The sequence below is a fragment of the Pezoporus occidentalis genome, unplaced genomic scaffold (assembly GCF_034315485.1).
Source record: "Pezoporus occidentalis ecotype Australia unplaced genomic scaffold, CSIRO_AGI_Poc_V1 ctg5, whole genome shotgun sequence".
In the NCBI taxonomy this organism is placed as follows: domain Eukaryota; kingdom Metazoa; phylum Chordata; class Aves; order Psittaciformes; family Psittacidae; genus Pezoporus; species Pezoporus occidentalis.
Window position 1 is genome coordinate 12,757,848 of NW_026915835.1, and position 25,575 is coordinate 12,783,422.

At 36.5% G+C, this 25,575-nt stretch overlaps 1 protein-coding gene across 12 annotated transcripts in view; it reads right to left on the bottom strand.

The window, feature by feature from the left end:
* Positions 1 to 1,987: 1,987 nt before the first annotated feature.
* MYCBP2 (MYC binding protein 2) overlaps positions 1,988 to 25,575 on the bottom strand; it is a 182,715-nt gene continuing 159,127 nt past the window's right edge. For 11 of the 12 annotated variants that reach the window (XM_062636926.1, XM_062636928.1, XM_062636931.1 and 8 more), the window contains 18 exons: positions 25,334 to 25,399; positions 22,685 to 22,924; positions 22,399 to 22,497; positions 21,350 to 21,430; positions 19,850 to 20,116; positions 17,955 to 18,238; positions 17,674 to 17,770; positions 14,663 to 14,782; positions 13,001 to 13,102; positions 11,253 to 11,381; positions 8,707 to 8,839; positions 8,329 to 8,432; positions 7,516 to 7,704; positions 6,936 to 7,043; positions 5,695 to 5,904; positions 4,342 to 4,449; positions 3,988 to 4,153; positions 1,988 to 2,793 (listed from right to left, as the gene is read on the bottom strand). In XM_062636926.1, coding sequence (XP_062492910.1) covers positions 2,678 to 2,793; positions 3,988 to 4,153; positions 4,342 to 4,449; positions 5,695 to 5,904; positions 6,936 to 7,043; positions 7,516 to 7,704; positions 8,329 to 8,432; positions 8,707 to 8,839; positions 11,253 to 11,381; positions 13,001 to 13,102; positions 14,663 to 14,782; positions 17,674 to 17,770; positions 17,955 to 18,238; positions 19,850 to 20,116; positions 21,350 to 21,430; positions 22,399 to 22,497; positions 22,685 to 22,924; positions 25,334 to 25,399 — 2,619 coding nt within the window. In that variant the 3' untranslated portion in view covers positions 1,988 to 2,677. The remainder of the gene's footprint in view (positions 2,794 to 3,987; positions 4,154 to 4,341; positions 4,450 to 5,694; positions 5,905 to 6,935; positions 7,044 to 7,515; positions 7,705 to 8,328; positions 8,433 to 8,706; positions 8,840 to 11,252; positions 11,382 to 13,000; positions 13,103 to 14,662; positions 14,783 to 17,673; positions 17,771 to 17,954; positions 18,239 to 19,849; positions 20,117 to 21,349; positions 21,431 to 22,398; positions 22,498 to 22,684; positions 22,925 to 25,333; positions 25,400 to 25,575) is intronic. The other variant, XM_062636922.1, reaches the window with a different exon arrangement.

Here is a 25,575-nt window from a genome sequence, read left to right on the forward strand (position 1 = left end):
ATTACATGCATTATTTCATTTTCCACTGTAGTTTGTGTTTCTTCAATATCCTTTTTGGGCAAGAGCTTTCTTGTTTTGTCTTCCACTGATTCCTCATCAGGTCAGCTTACAATTAGATGACTTTTCTAACCATATACCCTCTGAATTCAATTTCTATTCTAATCCATGACCTAGGAACATGGAAGTGCTGAAATCCCTGGTGTAAGTGCAGCCATACCTTCTATATACTGGTTGCACCTGCATTATGAGCACTTAAAATAACCTGCCTTGGTGCTGCCTTGTGATGTCCTGGCTCCAAAACATTGCTTCTGCTCCAGACTGCAGAGTAGGCTGTGGTGACTTACATTTGGAAATGCACTTTGTAGTCATCTACAGCCAGGCTATTCAGGTGGCTTGTGTTTTATATTAGGATGAGATGGAATGAACCACATCCTGGAAGGGCTTGTCCCTCCCCACTGGAGATGACTGTGTCTGAGGTAAACATCTACAGTATGGACATCGTTTGGCTGTGTGAGTCACACTCCTTGTTTCTGTAAGTGATGTACAACATAGGAGGAATCTTGACTCTTGAAGATGCTGAATAACCCCCCCCCCACATTGGCTTCCTCCTGACATGCAAATAGAGGGTTTAACATGATTTGAAGTTGTTGTGGTATGGGATGAATCCTTGTCTCACCTACTTGTTACTCTTTATGTCCATTGCAAATTGAGTTTTATCTTGTACCTTCCTCTGCCTACTGGTCATCTGTAGTTATCTGTGGGTTTCCCCTTCCCTTTTTTTTTTAATATGTAATTCCTGACTTGGCCAAGCTGACTGCTTAGTACAAGTTACATCCCTTGTTTGCAGTAGGATGGCTGCTGGCTGTGATCTTAGTTGGTTGTTCTAAAGAAAATGTCGGCTCCCATAAATCATTTTTTTTTCATTACACTTGATTCCCACAGGATCTTACACAAGACTTCTGTCAATTTACTGAATGCAGTTTCTTTATCTTGTTTTCTCCTCTCCTTTTCAGCCTCACCAGTGCCGAGTGCAAGGGAATGATCACTACCCTGGTCCTGCTGGCTATGCTATCTCTGATACAGGCCAAATGCTGTTGGCCTTCTTGGCTGCCTGGACACAAGCTGGATCATTTTCAGTGGCTGTCAATCAGGTCCTTTTCTGCTGAGCAGCCTTCCAGCCACTCTTCCCCAAGCCTGTAGCACTGCATGGGGTTGTTGTGGATAAAATGCAGGACTCAGCAGTTTGCCTTGTTGAACCTCATACCACTGGACACGGCCCATCAATCCAGCCTGTCCAGATCCCTCCGCAGAGCTACTGTGCTACTCTAAGATAAATTGTGCTTCAGAGGTGTTTTCCCCCAGCTATTCTAAAATGCAGAATGCAGTCAGACTGAAGTTAGACGAGATGGATTACATGGGTCCAAGTCTGATGAAGGTCGCTTGACATGGATGCCATCTTAAATGTAAAAGCAGCTGCTCATGTCTACTGGTAATGCACATTTCATCTATGTGAAGAAGAAATAGTAGAAAAGGAGTTGAACATACCCAGCAGAGAAAATCTCAAGAGAAAAGTCTTACAGGAAAAAAACCCTTTAGCTGAAGTTATATTTTGCTTTCACTATACAGCAGCAGGTGTTTGGGGACTTTTATCAAATTAACATTTTGGGATTCATGGCAAAAGGCTACTTGTCCTAAAAGTAAAATATAACTGACTGTTAGTAATTTAAAATGGAGTCTCCTCTTGTGTTTTAAAATATTGGAAATTGAAATGGCAATACTTCACATGAACGCTAGTACATTTATCCAGCTTTTTTGTTACAGATTTGAGCAGCACTTTTTATGTCTTAAGTACTTCCATAACCACCAGTTTACCCAACAAACTCTACTACTTTTTAAGAGAGCCTACGAAAGTAATTATGACACCTCCTGTCCTCTCCTCCCATTTAAAAAAACCCCACACGTCTGAACACAGAAGCTTACACATTCATTAGACTTTCACTGTATAAAAATGTACAGTGGCTTTATTGACATGTACATTCCATTATGTTTACAGCTGCAAGATATGAGGCACACTCAGTATTGCACTTCATTAAAATTTCAGGCTCAAACATAACCCAGAAGTTTAAATGAAACTGCTGTTGTAATTTAATAATTCTTATACAGGACAAACATTGATACCTTTATATACAGCATGATACTTGTTACATTTATGTCTTCCTAACACAATTGTTTTTTATAACAGTCTAGGAAATAAACCAGAATATTCCTCTTTCCCATCCCCACTTGTGATGCGTTACAATTGTACAAGATTACAAAAAGTCAGTATACAATAATCAATATTTTTTTCTTTCTCCTGAAAGCCAGCATCATTCATAGTCCACAGACACACAAATCCTTTAATAGTAATTATTTATTTGTAAATGTCCAATGTTTCCTAGGCGATGACTGTAATGGCCACATGCAAACACCTCACAAGTTTTGATGTCTCGGTTCAAAAAATGTCAATATCTCACAGCAAGAATTATGTACATGGTATTTGGCATCCTTCTTGCACTGTAAATTGTTCCTTTTACCTGGGTTATGAAATGGTCCCGTCCTCATCCCAGCTGGACTTTATTTTCAGGACACTTGAGGGATGAGGGCACCTGCTTTGCTCTGGTAAAAAAAAAATGCTAGTCTAAAAAGTGTGAGCATTTCTGCAAACCCCACAACCCAGAGCAAATTCTTCACCAGTGGGTGGATGGACAACATGAAGTGGACATTCTGTTCCTTCAAGTTGTTTACCTTTGGGACCTACAGTGAATTTAAGGGTGAGGGGGGGGAAAATAGAGGAAAAAAAAAAAAACAGAAAAGATTAATGCTTGCAGACAATGGAAACAAACGTGTATATATATATATATATATGTATACGTTTCCTCAAAAAACACCATGCTAAGTGAATGTAATACTTCCATAATACAAATTTATAAGGCATCAAAAATGAAGGCTTAAGAAGCAGCAGGTAGAAAGGTGCCTTCACACAGTCAAAATCAAAAGTCTAAAGGCTTAATAAGCCATGAGAAACAATATCAATTAGATCTGACAAAACATGATCGAAAACTGTTAGCTCCTTAAAACACTTATGTCAAATGTTGAATTGGTATTTGAAGAAAAAAAACCCCAAATGATCCAAGTGCCACGGAATTTAAAATAAATCAAGTTCAATGTAAAAACAGCTTATAGGGAGAATCACCAAAATAAGCTTGATCTCATTAATACTGTGGGAGAAGTTCCACAATCTAAAAGCAAAACCAGTAAATATGAACAGGGAGTAACACTGCAGAAAACAATACTTAATAAGGTTATACCAAGAACTATATTTTTTTGTTTACTTCTTTCATGTAAATACCTTTAAAAGATTGATCTCTTTTTTTTTCCCAACAGCAAGGTAAATGATATGATTAATTAAGATCAATTCAGTGGTACATGAAGTTAGAAACTAAGGCCTTGGGGCAAGTTTGCACACGGCAGGTACCTAGCTACAGATACAGCATTTAATAACATTTTAACTTTTTCAATATGAATTTAATGCATTGTCATACCAGGTTGGATGGGGCTTGAGCAACTTGGTCTAGTGGAAGGTGTCCCTGCCCATGGCAGTGGGGTTGGAAACAGATGAGCTTTAAGGTCCCTTCCAACCCAAATCAGTCTATGATTCTATAATCAGGAGTCTGAATTGCAATTGCGAATAAGGAATTTGAAATGTCTTTCTGTATCAAAATATCTAATGTTTAAATGATCAGTGTGATGACATTGCCTGTTTTATTGCCAGAAAAATGAAAGAAAACAAAAGTATGCATAGAACAAATTCTAGTATCATTCAAGGTACTGAACTTAAAATTTATATGCCTAACTCCGTGGTTTTCCTAAGAATTATCAGTATGAAGGGTATCGATTAGAACTTATCTCAGAATTCAGTGTGGTAAGTTTGCTTTGTAAAAATACTACCTGCAGGACAGTGTGGGAGTTCTTCTTTAGGGATGCTTGTCATTCTTTGGAAATCATCATGGCAAGCATTGCAAAAATGTGTTGTCCCAAAACAGAAGAAAACAGCAACCGAACAGCAATAGCGGCATTTGTACTCTAAGAAATCCGTACCATGTTTGGGACACATCTAAACAAAAGAAAACAAACACCAATAACTGAAGTACCCATGCTGCAACAATGCAACTACACACTTCGACATGCTGTGGTTAATATTATACAATACATGTAATTACAAATGACTGTGAATTGCTGTACAGCTCAGGTGCTTGGAACTTTGGAATGAAACAAAAACAGGCATCAGAGTTCTTTACTTACCTGAGCCCTCGAAACATCAGAGCACGCACCACAAATAAGCTCTCTCGGATCATAGTCATCTCCTTGTCCAGCCTCAGCATCACAACGAGCTTCGCCACCAAAATATGCCTTAATTTTATACAAAAATGATTGCAGATTAAACCAGAGACAACTAGTATTTGTAAGAGGGAAATGATGAGTAATAGCCATTACAGTTGTCTTCGCTATTTTAGTATCTCTTGACTATGATTCCAGACACGTTTTTAAGGCACTAAGACAGTATCTCTCGATCTCAGGATAAACAAGACAACAAATTGTGCAAGATACTCTGACCTATGCAAGTGAGTATAAGGCTTTTGAAACCGTTTGGATGCTCTATCAACTGTATGTAAGAAAGAGAGGACTGAGGCTGAAAGCAGCAGATAAGTATTCTACCAGGGCTTTTTACCAGCTGAAAGGAGTATCAGGTTTTATGCATATGTAGGATCCTTTATCACAAGATTTTGTTGTTTTCTACAGATTCTTTCTACTTTCTCATCATATTCTACCAGGACACACTGGGCACAAAAATGTACCAACGATGAATTTCCTCATCTACTAAAGTATTTTCACACTGAGTGGCGAGATGAGGCAATAAGTAACTAACTTCCTTCCTCTGTTATCATTTTATTAATAAGACAACACAGAAAGTTCTTGCTCTCAGCAATTCTCGCCTTTTTGCAGTGATTGTAAAAGGACAGGGAAAATGGTCTCAAGGCAACTATGAGAAAGGAGGAAGTCCAGCTTCCCCCAAACTCTGCAGACGAAAAAGGGAGAGTCCTATGGAACGTATGTCAGGAAATTAAAACTGTACATATATCACCCAGAGTCCATCAGGCTAGACCACACATTTCCTCCTCCTCTTTGATTCTTCTACCACTTCTCCCCCCCCCCCCAAGTCAGTTTACTGCAGTTGCAGTGAACTCCAACTTGGTAAAAGTAGTATTTCAGTGGTATCTTAGGTTAGGAACTTTCCATGTCAGAGTTAGAATGAAACCTGTATTTAGACTATTTTAATAATCATGTAAAGTGTAAGTTGGAAGTGGGAGAAAGGGACAGTTGGTATTCTAACACAGCATCATCTGCACATTGTTCTAAGAAGGCTACTGCCTCAATATGCTTTTGGTTTCTGACCTGCTCTGTATATACCTTTGAGCTTTACAAGGTAAGACATTATGTACATTTAATTTGCCCAACACTTTGTTTTTATAATGATTTAACAATGATCTCTTTTCCTGCTTCCCTCCTCGACACACAATACATTAAATATATGTTCCCTAAGACATCAGTTTTGAAACTATAACATTTAATTTGAGAAAGTACTAATCCTCATACCTTTTTGCACTTGTAGCAAACATAATAAGCATATCTGTTCATAGCGTAGCCAGCTGGATCATTATAAAATCTAACACCTGGTGTTGTGATGGCCTCGCTCTTGTGCAACCCTTCATACTCCAGTCTCATTAGTGCTTTTCTCCTTACATCTTCATAGAGTTCTTTGATTGGATCAAGCAAATCCTTTAATACTGTATGATTGATTTTGTTCTGAAATAAAAAAAAAACAGCTGATTAAAATATCTTGTATCTTTATTACAACAGCTGTGATAATCTGTATTATGGTCAAACACAAAAGCATTATGAATGTCATAAAACCTAAGAGCTCAGGTAATGGACATTTCATTTGTATGCTTTATTTGCTGCAAAATGCCTTTTTTTTCCTGCAAAAATAATAACCAGGAATGCTATTTATATGGTCTTTTGCTACATGAAATCATTGGCCCTTACAACAGGCTGTAACAACCACAGAGGGATGGTAAAGGGTACATGAAATGTGCACCACAGCACAGGAATATTCTGATTGTATGTCTTCTCTAATTTGGGTCCTTTTTGACTTACTGCTCAGCAATTAGGACTAATGACTAATACTGCAAGCTATTTATCATTTAATGATCACAAGCTATTGCCGCAAATTATCAAAACACAGCATGAAGGAAGAAACAGAACATGCAGAATGGCTGGTCATTCACAAATTTCACATTCCTAGGGTGTTAAGGTGCTCTCCCTTCCCTGCAGCTATCATATGCTTTTGCTTACAGCAACTACAATTTTGTAGAGCACAAGAGGAAGTTTTAGTGATTTAAGCTGAACCAAGTACACGTATTCTTTAGCTCCATCCTCATACTGAAAAGCAAAGCAGCTTTAAAAGGGTTTAGTAAAATAGAGAAGCCAAGTTTTCTGCTTCAGACAATAATGTGCATTAAGTTTACTTCCTCCCCTCCCCACTGTCCCCAAATATTGGGAATTTACAAACTGATGGTGCTAAGAATAAGTCAGCATTAATATAATGTCTCCATTATGCTTTCTTTATAAGAGGACCTTTACCTCAAGAAACAGTATAGAAAGGTTAAGAAGATACATCGAGGATACCATTTCTTTAGTGACATGAAAAATTAAGGAAACAAGTGACGTATAAGTAATTTATATTGTGACAAGCAATATATTATTAATAAAAAATAGAGACAAGACAGTATTAGGTAGCTTGTTTGACCTAGGCAGTAAGCACATAGCTCATTTACCTTGCAAATTGGACAGGACATAAACCCAAAAGTAATCCTTGGCCCAAGCCATCTGTTTTCTAGTACTCGTTGACAGCATTGCAAATGGAAAACGTGGCTGCAGTCCAGCTTTAGAAAAGAATACATGTGAGTGAACAGTTCAGTTAACCACTGAAGTAGAAGATCAAGTGTCAACATATATCAATTACAGAATAGAATCCTAGAAGACCCTTATTTTCTTAACAGAGAGAAAGAATATAAAATGGTCATTTAAATTATAACCTTTCCACTCCAAAACTACCAGTGAACATATGAAATATATGAATTATATCCATTAATTACCTCAGTTGTTTTACTTATTTATAAATTAGCATATATTTTAATGAAGCAGACACAGCAATCTAAATTGATACGATCTGCTGTCTTGAAACAGCAGTAATGCCAGACAAAAAGAAAGCTTTTTAAGTAATTTATGTACTGTTACAGTGTCTGTCTTGAATTTCTTAAGAGTATGATTTAAAGGACTTCATATTTTAACTTCTTCCACAATTGACATTTCAACCATAATATTAATCTCTAAATGGGGACAAAAAAGATAAACCTGGATAGCTGGTGCTGCTGAAAGTGCTTCGGTAAAGCAGATCATGCACATGTCATCAGCATCTTGTTTAAGAGTTGTAGCATTCTTATCACAGCCATGCAAGCATGGCAAACAGTGCTCTTCATTCTTGACGCCTCCACATGGATGACCACAGGGGTGTGTCTTGCTGCAGGCAATTTTAGCATACTCCTATTAAAAGTAAATGAAAGTAAATGATTAATCCCTTTTTTCCCCTCTGGAAAATACCAGACCACAGGAGGGTCTGATATAGTGTTGCTTTTTGAAGCATTACTGGTTTATGCAGTAAATGAAGAGGAAAGAATCATGATTCACACTGTTTTACAGCTACAGCAGGTACTTGAGAAAAACTGCACCTTTTGTACAGTGTGTGTATTAGGATACATTTGACAAATCTGGCCAAGCCCGAAATGTTCTATGCTCACATAATAAATAGATTGTTACCACAAACTACTTTTATCAAGAGTTCTAGTACACTAGACTTTACATTGACAGTGTGCATTTTACTTTAGAAGTCAAATGCTATTGTGAAAACTTAAGATACTTTTGAAGACAGTATTGAAACTACCCAATATTTTGGTCGACTACTGGTGTTTGTAGTGTGTAATTAAACATTTACAAACTCAGAAGTATTTTAAATTATAATATTCAGTATTAAAACCTTTTCATATGAAAACTCTGATTTAAAATGGACCACAGGGATGAACAAGGTGTACTCAAAAGAAGAAATCAATTTGATCGTACAGTCTTTTCTATTTATGTAATTAATAATGTTTGATACTTGTTCATACACACCTGGCAGTCTGTATCAGAACAAACGCTTCCCACTGCTGATAACTCTGTTCCACTCCTACATCCACAGAAACGACACGCTTCAGAACTGCTGGTGGTTGGCTTGCCTAAGTCCACAAGAGTAAACAAAACCAGAAACTGTTGTAATGAAACAGAAGAGACTGATATTCTAACTACAGACATTTAAACAACAATTGCAGAAAGCCACCAGAAAAACAGCATTCTTTTTCAGTTGAATATTTTATTTTTATTAACAAACGGTTAAAAGCATTGCCCTAAACCAGGTAAAAACCCCAACTGATTGATTCCCAACCCCTTTTCAAATGCTCATTTAAAAGATAAAAATCATCAGGATAAAGAGCAATAACAGTTGTGTTTTACCTGTCTGTTCTCTAAACTCCACCATAGCCTTCATAGTTTTAGAATCTGCTAGTGCCATCAGCCAGAAAAGTTTGGTCCTGCCACAACCCTCGTGGAGATCAACTTTGATAGCTTCTTCTTCTTCTTTGAATACCTGTCAGGTTAACCAAACAGGTAATAAATAGCATCTCTATATGTTATCTTTGTCACTGCTTTTTTGTGTTTTCATCAGATGTTCTACAGATTCTCTGGAGTTTGTCTACTGAAGGTGCTTTTCTTTAGGCATTCTATCATTTGTATATATTGCAGAATGGATAAAGGTGTTTTTAGAAATAAAAATATGTAAGATTAATGCTGCACAACATTTTTTCCACTTTAAAAATATGGACCTATGACTTCGTAACTACTATCCAACTCATCTAGTAGGCCACGGTATATTAAAGGCACAAGGTAACACTAGAAATATCTTCACATATCTTCACCATACTAGTAGCTGATCAAAGCAACATTGATAATTACGATTATAATAATAGTTACTATGCAGTAACAATTACTTAAGTGTGTAATATTAATATTTTTGACTTTTATATAAACAGTGGATGCTTTTGGCTACAATGAGGAAAATATAAAATTTTTGCAAAATGAAATCCTTAGTGGACTTCAACCAGTTTCTTGTTTTTCTCCCTTCCTAGGTTTTGAAGGCAGTTCTGTTCTCATTCATTTCACCTGCAATGCAATAAAAGTTAGAATTTTCCTGGGTATGGGGATGTATACACTCAATTTAAACTTCGTATTACTTCCTATTAGACTCATGAAATTAACCCCTAATTACTTCACAGAGTATTCACATAAGCCGATCATAGTAACTTAGAGGCTGTCCTTTCTTGAAGGGAAAGAAAATACATTAAAGAGAGGAATGTATGACAGAAGATGGACAAAGAACAAAGCTAACAGAAAACAGGAGACAGGGAACATGACAGTTTAAAGTTTAAATTAGGTGCTTAACATGAGAGATGTAAAGGTAAAAAGGTGGTGAATAAAGAGTAGACGTTTAAACATGCTTTTAGAAGTAAATAGGAAAAATCTGATAAGTCGCTATTTTGGACAGATTAAAGGAGAGATGTGAGGACTTCTGTGAGATAAGAACTTACTTTTTATCAACTGTAATCTGAACAGGCTATATAGGAGAAATCAGAGAAATAAATGAGACTAGACTGTGCTGTGCATGAAGGAAGAGTAGACATAAAAAAATCATCTTCTTGGGATAACAAAACAGGAAGATTTCAAAGGGGATTGCAAAGATTCTGGCAAAGAAATAGAAAGTAACAGATCCCCATGCAACTTCCAGGCTGAGTCTACACTGCCAATGCTGAGGCACCAAGGAGATCTGCAGAGTCAAACTCAGTGCCCATGACCTGATGTTTACATCACACGTGCTCTAGACTAGCTGATCCCCTGCACTGATGACCATTAGCAGTGTGTCCCTTCATCTATCTTGTTTTGTTGGTTTTAGTCCTACCAGAATGGAATCCAGTTCATGCACTCCGAAGCTGCTCTATAACACAAATCGATGCATGTTAAAGAGAGATAAATGTATGTTTGAAAAGCCCATTCCTGATCCTAACTAAAAAGCTGATGTAGATGTACTCTAGGAGAGGGAGAAGAGGAATGATTTCTATTAAATTAACGTTATTAACATGTAATTTTATATTTAGCTTTTGTACATATGTAAATAATCAGAGTAAAGGGAAAATAAAGGACCACAAAAGTCAAAAAAGGGGAAATGTTCAGTAGTTTCACAAGTAATAGAATCTTCAACATTAATTTCAATTAGAAAAAGAAAGATTCAAAGGAGAATGTGGTTTTAAGTTTAGAGATGAAGAGGATAAAAGAATAACACAAAATAAAACTAATTAGCAGAGTACACAGCAATTTATAAAAACTCATCTAAATCAAACAGGTGAGATGTTTCAATTCCAAAAACAAGACCAAAAGAATTCAGGAGAATTTCAAGGTTATGGATATGACAACATACTTAGCTGTGAAAGACAGTGAGAGCTGGAGGAATATTGAAAAATAAGAGAAGACTGACATAAAGGAACAAGTAGGAATATCTGCTGTCAAGTGGTCTTCCCGGATATTTAAAAAGGTATCTACATTGAAAACTGGGGGTTGACAAGTACTGACTCATATGACAGAAGTAGTAAAGGAGATGACAATTTAACAGAAATGAAGAACCAAAGTTTACTTAAGAAGTTCCTAGATTCTCCTAAAAATGTTCCTAAACAATGTCAGAACAAGAGAGAAAAAAGCTTACGTAGCGTAAGTGTCAGAATTAGGGACTGATACAGATTTTCTAATCTTCAGAAGATAAAGGACAAGGGAATTTAACTAAAAAAAAAAAACAAAACCTAAAAAGAATTAAATGGAAAATTATCCCATTTCCAAAGTGAGGGAAAATGCCATTTTCAGATTTGATACTTGCTACTGCCTGTTGGTTATATATTAATAGGGGAAATGTACACAATGCATGCAGTGCACACAACACGATGTCATGTGTACTCTACCTGTCTCTGATGAGTTTTTGTTCGCCGATGGAGATGAAGGAATCGGTCACAATCTGTACACAAGTTCCCACAGACATTACATAGAATGATTGCGGCAGTTTCACCATCATCATGGTTATCACACATTGGCTGGAGGAAAAAAAGAAGAAATAATTCTATTAAATCGCTCATTTCCTTTCTGCATCTGTTTTTATTCTCTCCCCATTCATCCCCCCCCCCCCAATCAATAAAGGGAGTAAAGAGCTTGTTTAGACTATTAATTGTATCTTTAGAATCATTAGGATCTAAATAACTACTCCAGGACACAACCCCCCCGCCAATTTACTACATCAGTTCTTCTGATATTCTTCATCTCTTATTTTGCATGATGTAGAAAAAATGTGGCTTTCAGTAGTATAGTTGAGACACTTTTCAACTAGTCTGAGAAAACATTTATGTGGTAACAATAACGGGTTATGGGCATGTTAACAGAAAAGTTCAGCTATGAGTACTTGGGTCAGTCAACAGGTAGGATATTTACCCTTCATTACTTTGATATGGCATGTTTACTCTGTTCAAACATTAATCAAAACTGTAGGCCACCTATAACTCAGAGATAATAGAGCTGTAGCAATAAACTTTAAAATCCATCATAAAATTGGGCTGCTCCACTGATACATATATAGAAATTTAACACAGTTCTGTTTTGCAGTTCAAAATATCTGTATAAATGACGAGTTCAATGACTGATTTGATTATGCACATACATACGTCTGAGAACAAGCTTCCATTGTACTCCCCAAACACTGATTTCCATGATACTGCTCAAGCAACTTAGAACAGAATCCTTTCAACAACAGTCATGGTAGGGGGACACACAGTTCACCTCAGCATCTGAATATCCTGGTACAATATAGGAGTGGGGAATTTCAGACTGGGTTCAGCATCCCTGCTTGATGATGTCTTGGATCACTCCTCTGACATTTCCAAAGCTCTGCAGAAGTCCCTTGACTTTCTTAAATCACCTCAGCAGGGTTTTAGTCCTTGCTGCTGCTGCAGCTCTGTGTCTCCTGTACTCTCATTCTAACTATACTAAACTGCTTTGGAAGCTTCGTTGCTCTAAGCATCCTCAGCTGCTAGTGGAAAGTCACAATCTCCCCTTGCCTCCCACAGGGATGCACCTAACCAAGTTGTAATGAGATCAGCTTCATTATTTTGCTCTTTCCAGATGGGTATTAAAAAAAAATCGTAAGCTTTTTGTGATACTGGAAAAATATAGACAGAAATTCAATCCATCATATTCCATATTAAAGTTATAAATTCTCTGGGTAAATGGTAGCTTTACTAAATCCAGTTAGACAGTTTCTTTCTCTTTGGGGTAATCACTCTCCAAGATGGGGAAGAGGAAGTTAAGTTACAGAGAAGTTACTGCACAAAGAAAGAACTGACTGCATTATGTGACAGAGATCCAGAGAGAAAAAAGCTTTGACAGAGCATGTCACATCTGCTGTCAAAAATCCATCCTACAGGTGTCAGGAAGGCCCTGCTCCATCCTGAATACCAACAGAATTGCCACCTGTTTTAAGGTGGAAATTTGTTTTTCTGAGCAGTGCTTGTTTAGAACAAATACTTCAAACGTATATGTACATCTCCACTGGGAACAATAGGGAGCAATAAGGTTAGGCCAAGTCTAGCTTTCCCTATCATTCTGAGTTCTCTGACTACTGAATAAATCAAAATAAACACAAAAAGGTATGATTCAGTCTCACCATCTGTTTCTGTTGTCCATCCTTTCCCATCCATCTTCCAGAGGATAGTCTATCAACATGATCCTGATCAAGTACACAGAGGGATGCTAATGCCAGCCATAGCTATTGAAAGGAAAGGTAGAATTAAATGTTTTAGAAATATATATATAGAAAAAAATCCAAACAAAACTCCAAGCAAAAAACCCCACCCAAACCCCAAACAAACAAAAACCCCACTCCAAACACTAAAGATACAAACTTTGGCAAATAAGAATGTCACTGTTACCTGTAAACAGTGTCATCATAAGCTGAAACAATGCAAGTTTTCTACTTTCCACAAGAAGTCAAGCACACAATAAAATTCACTCACTTTCTGGGAACTACCTTGTTTCTTTCAGGTATGTCAACAACAACAGAACTTCAGCTCAATGAGACTATTTGGTTTCCCTATGTTCTACCCTTGCTGCATGGGGTGTTTTGAGATTACCTAGAAGAGGGTTCTGAGCTAACTTCTTCAAAGGAAGCTTTCCTCTTTTCCTCTCCAATGACTACAGTGAAATTTTAGAGAGACGAGCTACATGAGGGTAATTTATTGGCAGGCCTGCAATCCAAACTGGAATACACTTGTCAGGTGCATCTTGCAATGGTTTTGCTCAAAGGTTTGATTTGAACAAAATAGGTTTTGTTGAAAAAAGTCTGTTGGACTCCCAACCCCCAAAACAACACCTCCATGACAGAACTAAGTTCACTGACAAGGAGAGCTAGGCTGGTGTTTAGGGCTCCTCTACGACCTGCTTGAACTAACACAGTTACAGCAGGAGCTGGTGGTACTCCGAGATTGTGTCTTCCAACAAGCAGAGAATATACGAATAATGGGATGAAAAGGGTAAGTGGCACAGCCTTTTAAGATGAAAAATAACATGAGTGTCAAATGCTTGTAACCATTGTGAACCTCTTCTTTTATGTTGTTATTATGCTTGAGAAGCCATGCAATAATTTACAAGTATGCTTTTCATGGTGTTTCAAGCAACCTAATAATGTTAAATTAGTCCCAACTTCTATAAGAGATTCATGGAAGAAGTAAAGGGAAAGAAAAAAACCCCCACCCTATGTAAATAATAATGGGCTCAGCAAATGTTTTGTCATTTTGAGACTAGACAGAGGTAAAGTTTAGCTTAATTGTCCTAGAGAATGTTTGATACTGAGTGTTTTTGTAACAGCCTTGAGATGTGGCTGATGACCTAGAAGTCAAACCACTTAAAATAACTGTGTTGGAACAAGACAGCTGACACATATTATGAAATTTTCTACACAAATGGGCTCATAAATTGAGTAAAATTTATCACAAATATCACAAACTTAAAGGAGAATTACACCTCAAGGATAAAACCCCAAATGTATAAGCATAACACTTCATTGGCTGGGAGGTACCCAAGATGCATATTTAATCACAACTCAAAACTGCATCTGGTGTGACACAGAGAAAGCAAGACTTATCAGGACAAACACTACCTCTCCATAATGCACACAGCTAGATTTGGAGACTATAAACCATATACTTTATGTATTGTTTCTTGAAAAATCCTGTATAAAGAAGGTTTTTCTAAAATATAGGAAGGCTCCTGGATAGGCTCCTACTGCACATTTAGAGTGAACTAATGTTAAGTGCAGTAAAATTCTTACCCTGGTTGTTGCAATGCACCTCACTGGTGATCTGTATTCTTCTTCCATTTTGGTCAGGGCTATGATGGTTTCAGCAATAGCATTCTTTGTCACACGGGACCAAGCTTCTGACAGATGGCCCTGTTAAAGAGGAAACTCAGTTTATTACAGCTTTGATTAAGAACAACTAAAACTGTAATTAGAGCTGCTACAAGCAACATCAGGTTAGCATCGCAAGATAAAAGAAGAGGAAGTCAGGGACGACTTTGACAATTCATGTGTTTTTAAATCAGACATCTCAAGTACCAGCCCTCAAATACCGAGGTGACTGACTAAGGTAGTCTCTGAGCAGCTACTGTAATAACCAACTTGGTGTAGGTAGAGGGCATATGATTTGAAGAATGAAAAGGCATATTCCTAAAGCCCCCCACCAAGAGAAAGATACAGAGCTGGAGCACAAATAAGTGACTGAACAACACACAGGTTACAATAGATCCCTAGAGAAACAGCTTCACTTGTCCAGTTTGGTGTTCCTGAACACTCTCCACAGTTTCAATATTTGAAAGAAATAAAGAGGAGTACACAGAAAACATCAGAACTATAGCATACTTTCTTAACCAGCCTTGAACCTATGGCACTGCTTCATACCCCAAAGGTCCTGAATTCAGAGATTGCTGAATCCTAAATGTGATCTCTAAATTTCTAAACCTCATGCTAAAAGTGACAAAAATAACTAAGACTCACTGGACTCTAAAAAGGAAGCTACAGTGACTAACTCGGATGTAGATACAGTTCTAAAAAGCTTCAGAGAAAGGTTTTTAAACTAGAACCCCTCTATTCCCCCACTCTCTTTTGGGTAACAGGGCTGAACCCCAGAACAAGTTTTGAGTATCCCTAAACCACAGAGGTCCCTGACAAAACATAATCAAAAAACATTATTACTCCCACCTTTAAATAGCCTTAGTCAGGTCTCCCTCATCTAGAATGAAAGGGAATAAAGTTCAGATCTCTTCTGTAAAGAAGAGGAGAGGAAGAACCTTATTGTTTTGCTACTGAATAATTCAGAGTAAACTCAGTCCCAGCCATTCCTTTAGGAGCTGTTACTCTTTAAGCAATTCAGAATCTACTGAAAGGGATTTATATCCACACCTGAGAGGACTACACTTTACCTAAGTGACTTGATCCCTCTCTTTTTATAATAAATATTTACATTCTCTTAAACAAGAGAATTCAAGACCCAACAGCCAGCACTATTGGAAAGCTATCAGGTATGTGGGAGATGGAGCCTAGCATACCCTGGATAAGCATACAAGTTGCCATATCTAACATCAGAGTTTAAGAACTTTCCTACTAATTCTACACTGGTTTTGGAGAACCAGGTATTAGCAGATACACAAGTTTCATTGGTGAAGGTCTTGGCTGGAGGAGCTGCTTACACAACCAATACAAGCATCTGATTCTAGTCAGCCAGCCATTATCTATTTCTACTAATCTCATTCTTTGATACCTGGCAGAAGCTTCTGCTCAGCTTAGTTTTAATCAGCTCTTGATTAAGGGACAGGCTCTCCCATCATCATGTGAACCAAAATCCCATAAAACAAGGACCACAGAGTTTCCTTTAAAAGACTTGCCTGAAACTATATAAAAATACAGCAGAAGAGAATCCAGCATTTGCCTGATGTTTTCCTACTTATCCAAAGCATGCCCACCAACAATGGCTACAGATGATACTGACAGCCCTTAAAAAAAGTCTTGAACAAGTTACCCCTGCCCCCCCCCCAATTAATTCCCAATATATGTTGCATCTTACACACCAGAAGAAGCAGGGTGCCTGAGAAAAACATATGGGCGTATACATACAGGTGCTCACCATCTTAATCCTGGCATTTACTATCTTCTGAGTACTTAATTGCCTTTACAACTGCTATTTTTGGGGGTCCTAATTTTTATATGCAATTTCCTAAAATGTTCATAAAGTAAGAAGAAATAGAAATCCATCATGCAGAATCACAGTGGCACCTACAACAGACCTTTTCTCTCTAGTCACTGGACCATTGGAAGCAAAGACAAAGTGATCATTTTATGCAAGGACCAGCACTGCTAAGGGATGAGACACACTTTAACTCTTAACGAAAGAAGAATTGTGAGATTCTGAAATCTTGGTCAGAATCAACAGTAGCAATTGCACAGAATTCCCATCCAGCTTCAGCAACTTTGAGAAGGGATCTGTTTAATCTAAACACAATGAATGGCTTAGAAAACAGGACTCCAAAGCTGAACATACCGAAAAAGCTTTCAAAGGTTAATCACAGGGGAAAATCTGGGTCATTTAGAGCATCTCACTGAAATAGGTACAGAATTAAGGAAAACAAAACCAACCTCCCATCTAAACTCTTTTCCCCATAATATATACAAAACCTGTTGTGTTTTGTTTTTTTGACTTTGGAAATAGGTGCATCACTTTCTATTGCATTCTTCTGCCAAAAAATATTGCCTGTATCAGAAATAACTATGGAAGAATTCAACCCGGATGGTTAAAGTAATAAACAACTATAAATGTAGATTTCAGTAAGACTGAAATGCAGCAATCTTAACATACAGTCTTTACCAGAAACTCCACATATAAAATCTACATACAGTGACATGAAAACAACACTATTATCTTACTCCACAGACACTTTCTGGTTCCAAGTGGAGTTCTGAGTGCTCAAGATTAAAAAAATCAGGCTTCTAAGTTAATAATGTAGAAAATGACACACAATTACCATTTACTTCTTAAGTTTCTGGTACAAGTGACTTCTTTAAAAGCTTATTTCAAAACTAGATTTCTCTTTAGCAGAATCAGAACTCAGTTCCTACTGCTTCTAGGCCTAGACTCTACCTAGAAGACTATACCCTTTTCTTTTTCAGACTGACTCACGTTTAAACAGCTCAACCCAGTACTAAGTGTAATAGAAAGTAATTAAAAAGTCTACTCTTCATTACCAGAAATATGTGAATATCCTCCACACATTTAAAGGATAGAAACTTACTGCTGCCATGTCTTTAATGAGTTTAATAATGATCTCTGAAATTTGTGTAGGTGTTGAACCCTTCATCCACCAGTGGCTTTCACCTCGCCGAATATAGCTGCAAAGAACATGAAATAAATTCAAGTAATTAGTTACTACCTGTAAAAATCCAGCACAGAGAAATTCATACTCAGTTACAATTTTTTTTCCCATTTATAAAACAAAGACAACATAACTGACTTCAAAGAATGTCATTATTTTGTGTTTTTAGCTTGAGAACATATACATATTTTTAAACAAACCTGGAATTGAAGATCATGGGAAGTGTGACTGTAGTAACTCCTTTGCCTGCAGTAGTGCCAGTTGTCCCTGTTATTGTAGTTCCTTTGGCTTTTAGCTGTACAGTGAGAGCTTTGGCAATGCATCCCAAAAACATGTCTAAGATACCTAGTTTGTTCCAGTCTCCTTTTTCTGTTGAGTGAATGATATCACTTATATCTGCTGGCGGAAGAGACTTCACTCCTGTAATGCTGGCCAGGCGACTAGGGGTTACTTCGGGCAAAACACGTCTTAGTAATGATGTTACCTGGAGAATAAAATCAGACCACCACAACTCTTACTGAGACAGCTGGAGTTTTCAAACAAAATCAAATAAGGTCTTTCTCCACAAGTTATTTCAGTAAGAAGGACTTAATCGACTTTCTGTACTTAAATCACACGCGTAAGAAATTCTGTAAGGTTTCTATCTTGCTTTGAAGTGCTTATTAATATACCCAACGAGACAATGCCGAAGAGTCTAGAACCAGTCTCACTCAAATAATACTTGGTCTTCATATAATAACAAAAATATGCTTGGTACTAGACTTAGGACAACAGTGATAGAAGTATTTGTACAACTCACTCTCAGACCCTTTCCCCACAGTGCAGTGGGCACGAGATTTTACTAAAAAATAAGCAGTCACCTCAGTAGTTTCCTTCCACACCTGAAAACTTAACTGCTTTTTATACAAAATTCTTATTTGCAATAAATAAACAAAACAGCTTTTAAACTTCATATATTTGAGATATGGAAAATTAACAGCTCTTATATTTAAAAGGAGCACCTCTGGTTCTTGCAATTACATGTAATAATTTAGAAATAAGGCAGACAAATGCAATGCATGAACTTAAATTTTGAAATGTAATACATAACACTGGTCTAAATTTAAGTACTGCCATCACAAGGCAGTGCCAACTTCAGATTTTGACCTTTCATATTAAAAAAGAGACTTTTTAGTCATTGTGACAGAAAGGAAATACCTGACAAACTGAACATACGTAACAGTACACGGATGAATTGAAATGTGAACAACTGGGATACTGTGAAGTAAGATTCACTGAATACTGTGAAGTTTAGATTCACTGAAGAATCCTTTGCAGCATCACTCCAAAATGAAGGCCATTTCCTTGTGAAAGATCCCCATTAGGACACACAAAATGATTAACTGCTTTTGTGCATCCTACTTTATTTCAGTAACAGCCCCTGCCAAGCAAACCCTATGTCCCTTTATTGTATGGTTTGAGAAAGCAATTTATCCTGCCCTATTCCAAATCCTTCAGAACAGAGACACAAAAGGGGAAGAGTGATATTACTCAAAGGCATTTCAGAATAGTTTGCTGACTGAGGTTCATAATGATATAAGCATTAACTAAGCAGCTCTGGTTTCCTACACCTGAGTTCTAGCTCTTGGAGACAATGCATTACAAACTTACTCAACAGTGAATTTGCTTCAATTTCATAACTGTAGCCTTCATTGTCTTCAACACTGTGCTTCCTACGAATAGTTCTATACTGTCAAATTTTGGTGATGCTGGACTTTATATGTATTTATATATCAAACACGTAAAACTTTATCATCTTAACCCCATTCAAAAACTGGGAAAAAAAAAACAACAAAAAAGATTTTGTAATTTGTTGTTAAAGGCTCACCAGTTTTGCCCTCTCCTCATGACTGCAATAGCAAAAGGGTGGCTTTTACAATTATTCTGTATGTGGAATACAGAGATGATCTGAATATGATTGGGAAAACATTTTTTAAAAGAAAACACACACGAAAAAAGAAGTTCAAATACATATTATACTATCATGAACACAATTACAGGATTTTCGAGACTTTTTTTTCTAGGAATACCAAGACAAGGAACAGTTAGCACTCACCTGTCTCTGCACCCTGGGAGAAGCAGTGTGTAGCAATGAGAAGAGATCCTGGAGCAGAGTCAGCTGCTGAGCCAGATACTGCCGGCCTACGTTGGAACCACTCAGTGCCAGAACCATTGACAGCAGCTCAAAGCAATAAGCATCAGAAGAGGCATCTTCATCGTTAGGCTGCGAGTTGGCGTTCTCTTTGCTGGAGATGGCGTGCTCCCATTCTTCACGCACACGGGTTGCTTCCATTCGTATGGCCTGGACTATATGAGCACACACCTATCCAAACAGAAGCCAAATATATAGTAGTAACTCTTTACAAAGCGAAAAAGATTGCATTTTATGTAACTTCACAACTATAACTAAAATGGGAAGCCTGTGAAATCTGGTCTGTACTTAAATTACTTTTCAACATAAATTCAAATGAAGAATAAAGTTTAGATTTAAATTCAGAGTAAAGATTAAAATTCTTCAGAATTAATATTTAGAATTAATACTGAATTTGCTTATCTTCATTCTGAAAAATTTCACTGAAATAAGTATTTTTTTATTGTAGTTTCTACCTTTTAATTTGCTTTTTGCATATAATTCAAGTTAACACTACTTCCTCCTTCCTCCCCCAAAAAACTATCAAAGAAATACATTTACTCAACACTCACGAAAGAAAAGGACTTACTAAAATACTTAGGCTCTTCTTTAGTTTACTCCTCAGGAAGCTTAAAAAATAAATCTTAGAAACTGTGTTTTCATTTTACCAATAGCATGTTAAAAAGCATATTGAAGATATTTGAAAGCTTTCTAGGATAGGTGACAAAAGAGGTAGATTAGACTTACTAGTCTAAAAAACTTCAAAATTAATCCAAAACCTCTTGTATTACTGTGAAAATCTTTACAGCAATGTCTGTCTCATGATAGGTTTAATGAAGACAATATCAGAGATGCTTTAGTTCGTGTATTAAAAAGTATTCAAAAAAAAAACAACAAAACCACTTTTTCAAGAAAAACAAAGATAAGTAAGAAGACCACAAAGCCAATCTTTCACTGGTTGCAGGAAATAATAATGATATATACATTGATTACTTTTTTTATGATTAAATTTTATCAAACCTAAATACTTTTTCATTCCAGAAATGGGCTGAAAATGTGCACACTTAAGAATCTAAACTGTCACTGAACCTCTCCTAGAAATCTGAGATGGCTTACTATAATGCTATTATTACCAGCAAACATGAATGAGTACCATTTATAACTCAATTATAAAGTTTATAAATTGAGTATAATAGCATAGGTTTTTTTTAATCCTATTAAAATGGATTTTTTTCAGTGTCAGTTTCAGCAGGTTTTTCATATAAAATACACACACATGCTATTTAAAATGTAAATAAAAATTTGATTATAAAGAACAACAGAAGAACAGAGTGTCAAATAAAAGGTTCTATATTCATTGAAAATGAGTTCATTTATTACAACACACAAATATTTAAACTACAAAGCATTTCAGAATGAACAAACCTGCTTCTGCAAATTTGTCAGTTTGCTCCGGCTGAATATGATCCCTACCATGTGCTCCTTGAGGTCTGCATCTGATGTTGCCTTTATAAAAAGTGTATTTAATATTAGATCAAAGGTTTCAAGAACATTTCCTAATTACTGTAGCAATTAGCATGGAATATTCAACAAGCTGTTGTAAAAGTTGGTAGCTTTCTGTTACAGAGAAATAAGGTATCTAAGCACAATCAATTTAACTATGGGTAACAAATACCTCTTAGATGTATTTACTTTCTTTGAGGAAATTTGATCATGAACTAAAATGCAACAGAACATAAATATAAAATAATTGATAAGCAAAAAAAGTCAAGTATAATTATCCAAGATTCAGCCTCTTCACGTAGCTTAATACAATCACTGATTACTTCTGTAAAGCAGTGCATAGAATATACTTTTCAGTTCATACATTTCACAATAAGAGAAACGGGGAACACATAACTAAGTTACCACACAGCATGTGTGAGAAAAATACACTGTTAGAAATTAATAATTCAGTTATGGAAGTTATTGTCACAAGGCTCTGGCTAGAGCAAAACCATCTATCATCTGAAAGCCAGAATTCCTTCCACTGGGGACAGGCCAGTTTTGGCTGTTAAATGCAACAGTCCGTATACAGGGACTTCTTCAGGAGCAATTATGAAACTATTCTTGCTGGAAGACGGAAGACTATGGGGTAAAAGGATACTAGTGTGGTTTCTTAATACTAGAAACACCAACAGAGCCCCTCCTGAGGCACAAGATAATAGGCAAGAAGGACTTTCAGGCTGACCATCGCTGCAGGTGTCAAGTATTTCTGTAATTGTAGGCATAATTGATGTTTCCATTAAAAGAGATGCCCTAATTATAATTTACTAATAAAAGCCAGTATCAATGATTAATTTTAAAAAATAAGCAATTGTGTCATTTTATTTCTGTTCTGATCTGAAAATTATTTAGCATAAGACATAGGACAAATACTGAAAATCATCCTGATTTTTTCAGCAAAGTATTATTGATAGAATACAAATAAATACATTGTGTACTTTTTCTTCTCCTTCTGGGGAAGACAACAATGCTTTTTCCTCTTGTTCTGGGGTTGGCTCAGCATCTCCGGAGATGAGTTTTCCGAATACCTAGAAGAAAGACTGTGACAATTAGCTAACCTGAAAGATAAACTTGTGCAAGTTTGACATTTTGCATTACAATATAAAGTACTACAATTTACACTGTCATAGTATTTAATGATTTCACATCATTAAATGATTATTATTTCACATAATTAAGTGATTATTTAATGATTTCACATCATTAAAATCCCACCTGGGATGTAATAAGTCGGAATACCCGCAGTGTCTCAGATTCACAGTTTCTTTGTTGAGCGACACTTGCAGAAATCTGGCCTGCTATTTTAATGCTTTCACCATCTTTCCATCCGAGAATTTTCACTTGTCGAACTCTTAGTGTGTTCTCTGGACCCTTCAATTCAATTTTGATGATGTGATTATCACCCCCAGGAAGTTCACTTGTTACCCAGCCAATATGTCTTGAATCCAAGTCTACCTATTAAACAGGAATATGGGAAAGATGGGAACTGACATTACATCAAACGAAGTCAGTCATTTACCTCTGAAACAAACCCTTCATATATCAATGGAACCAATACAGTTTCTGAAATGAAATTTTCATCCTGTGCAGTAAGACTATCATGTGTAATTATAAAAACATTCAACCTCATGAATTCAAATTAAAAATAAACTTATAAACCAATGACATACAGCCATTTATTTTTTGTTTGTAAAGCCTATTAGAAATACTGGCCTATCTACACCTTTTACCCTCTAAGCAACACTTCATGTATTCAAAAACACTTTGAAATATTTGCTCACTACTTTTAATTAGAAGAACAAAAAACCCCAAAACTGCCATAATTTAGATGAAAATATAACACACACTTATCAGTAGTTATTTTATTCCTGTTCACATAAAACCCTGCCACAGAAATTGTAACTCTGTGGAAGTCAGTGTCTGATACCCTTATCAAGAGATACAAGACTTAATAACTGAAAAAAGGACAAATGGACTGTATCAAATTCAGATTATTTTAAAATAAATATGCTTTTAAAAATACTGTTATATGATTTAAACTGTGATGTCATTACTCATAGCAAAAAACCGCACTGCCTCACATCTTTGCTCAGAGCAACCCAAGTTGGCCTAAGTCTCCCTTGGGTTGCTCTGAGCCCTCCCTCACATCCATAGGCTCAATGATAATGAAGGTAACATCTGTTCTTTCCCACTTCTGTGCTAATGCTCAGTGTCTGCACAGAAATGCGCTGCAGCAGAAAAGACTGACTATTTTTTTTAAATACCATGAGACAGAAATATGCATGAGTTAGGGGGTACAGTATGTAGGTGTGTTTGAAGATAAAAAAACCGTTGGAGAAGTGATAGGAGACTGTCCAGCAAAGAGAAGCAAAGCTTAATCAAGTCCCACCTGTCTTCTGGGAGTGAACCATCCCTGGAAAAAATGCCTGGGCACTGGGTTTGAGCAGACAGAAGTAAGACCAGGGAGAAAGATAACAAACAAGCTGTACAAATGATCTGGAGTCCAGCACTTGAGTTCTGCCATGGCCTTCTTTTATTTAGCTGGATGGCCAGGCATACCATGTCAGTATCCTCACAATAAAATAAAAAAATATTAATAAATAAATAATAAATAATATTTTTTGGGGGTGTGTATGTGTCCATCAATATTTTTCATCTACATTTATACACTCATAAGAAACACACACACACACACACACACACAAACTTTAGATCTGTTTGCTTATATGCACACTCACACTTCACTGTTTAATATGAGCCCACTATACCGAAGTTTTGTTTGTTCAGATTGGTAACATCTTTTGGAGCTGTATCTCTGCCTTAAATGCTTTCTGAGGCTACGAGGCAGAGAAAAGCAAACTGTCTCTCTGCAATAAGAAAATGTGTATTCCTGAAGAATTTTATCACTGACTGTCAATAATCCAAATAATAAAGTTTTGAGCGCTTGCTTGCTTGAAACCTTAGGTATCTGATGGGTCACATCAGTGTCAAAACACGCTGTTCAAAATACATTGTTCTATGTGTAAAAACTATGCAACTCTCACATGGCTGAGCAACAGAAGTACAAAGATTGAATACCATTCTGAACTTGAGTTTCAATACAGAAGTCTTCAGTTACCTGAAGAATTAAAATGGCCGGATGTGTGCTATAAATATGTATTAGATCATGTAACTAGAAAAACTTGTGCTGAGGATAAATGATTTCTCTTTTCTGATGGCATTCTGCTAACTTTTAAACTGCATTTCTCTAATGAAAAATGATTCCATGAAGCAGATAAAAGGCAAAGGCAGTTTAACACTAAGCCGGGCATCAGAATATTGAATAATGAGTAGCACTACTTAGTGCAAGTATTTTAGGTATATTCAAATAGAAGTACCCTAAAAGAAATCAAACAGCTTGTTGATCCTTATAAAACACAACCTAAACAGTCTTTTTTTTTTAACTTTCTAGGTGATCCCTTCTCCTTTCTTTGATGCTTTTTCTTCCAGCTATAGTAATTAAAAAAAAAAAAAAAAAATCTAAGGAAGATTTTATATCACCCTGTTCTGTTTCAGTAAAAGAGTAAAAGCTTGATCAACACTTAGTAGGTGTCCCTGCCCATGGCAGGGGGGGACTGGAACTAGATGATCTTTAAGGTCCCTTCCAACGCAAACCTTTCTATGATTCTATGACAATATTCAGTATATATGATTGAATTCCATCATTAATACTACCGTATTTTCCAAGAATATTACAATGCCTGATAACCTGTAATGTAATTTATCTACTGTAAAGAATGGAAGCAATTTACTTAGAATTTTCTCTGCAACATACAGCCAAAAAAATAACAGCAATTTTTCAGTGTCAACTATTAAAATGTTTACCTGCTTTATTCTGCACAGATCTTCTACCGCCTTGCCAGTTAGGAAGGTCATTGAAGTCACTTTGTTCTGCAACAGACAAGCAAAATAAGAACAAAACACTTCACCTGGACCATTCTGACTATTTCTTCTGTATTGAGAGTACATTCATAGAAGAGACAAGCTGTTTTGTTAATGAAAAATGATTAAAAATGATCAAAACCAAGACAAAGAATTCCAAAGCACAGCTCTCTCTCAAAAAAAAT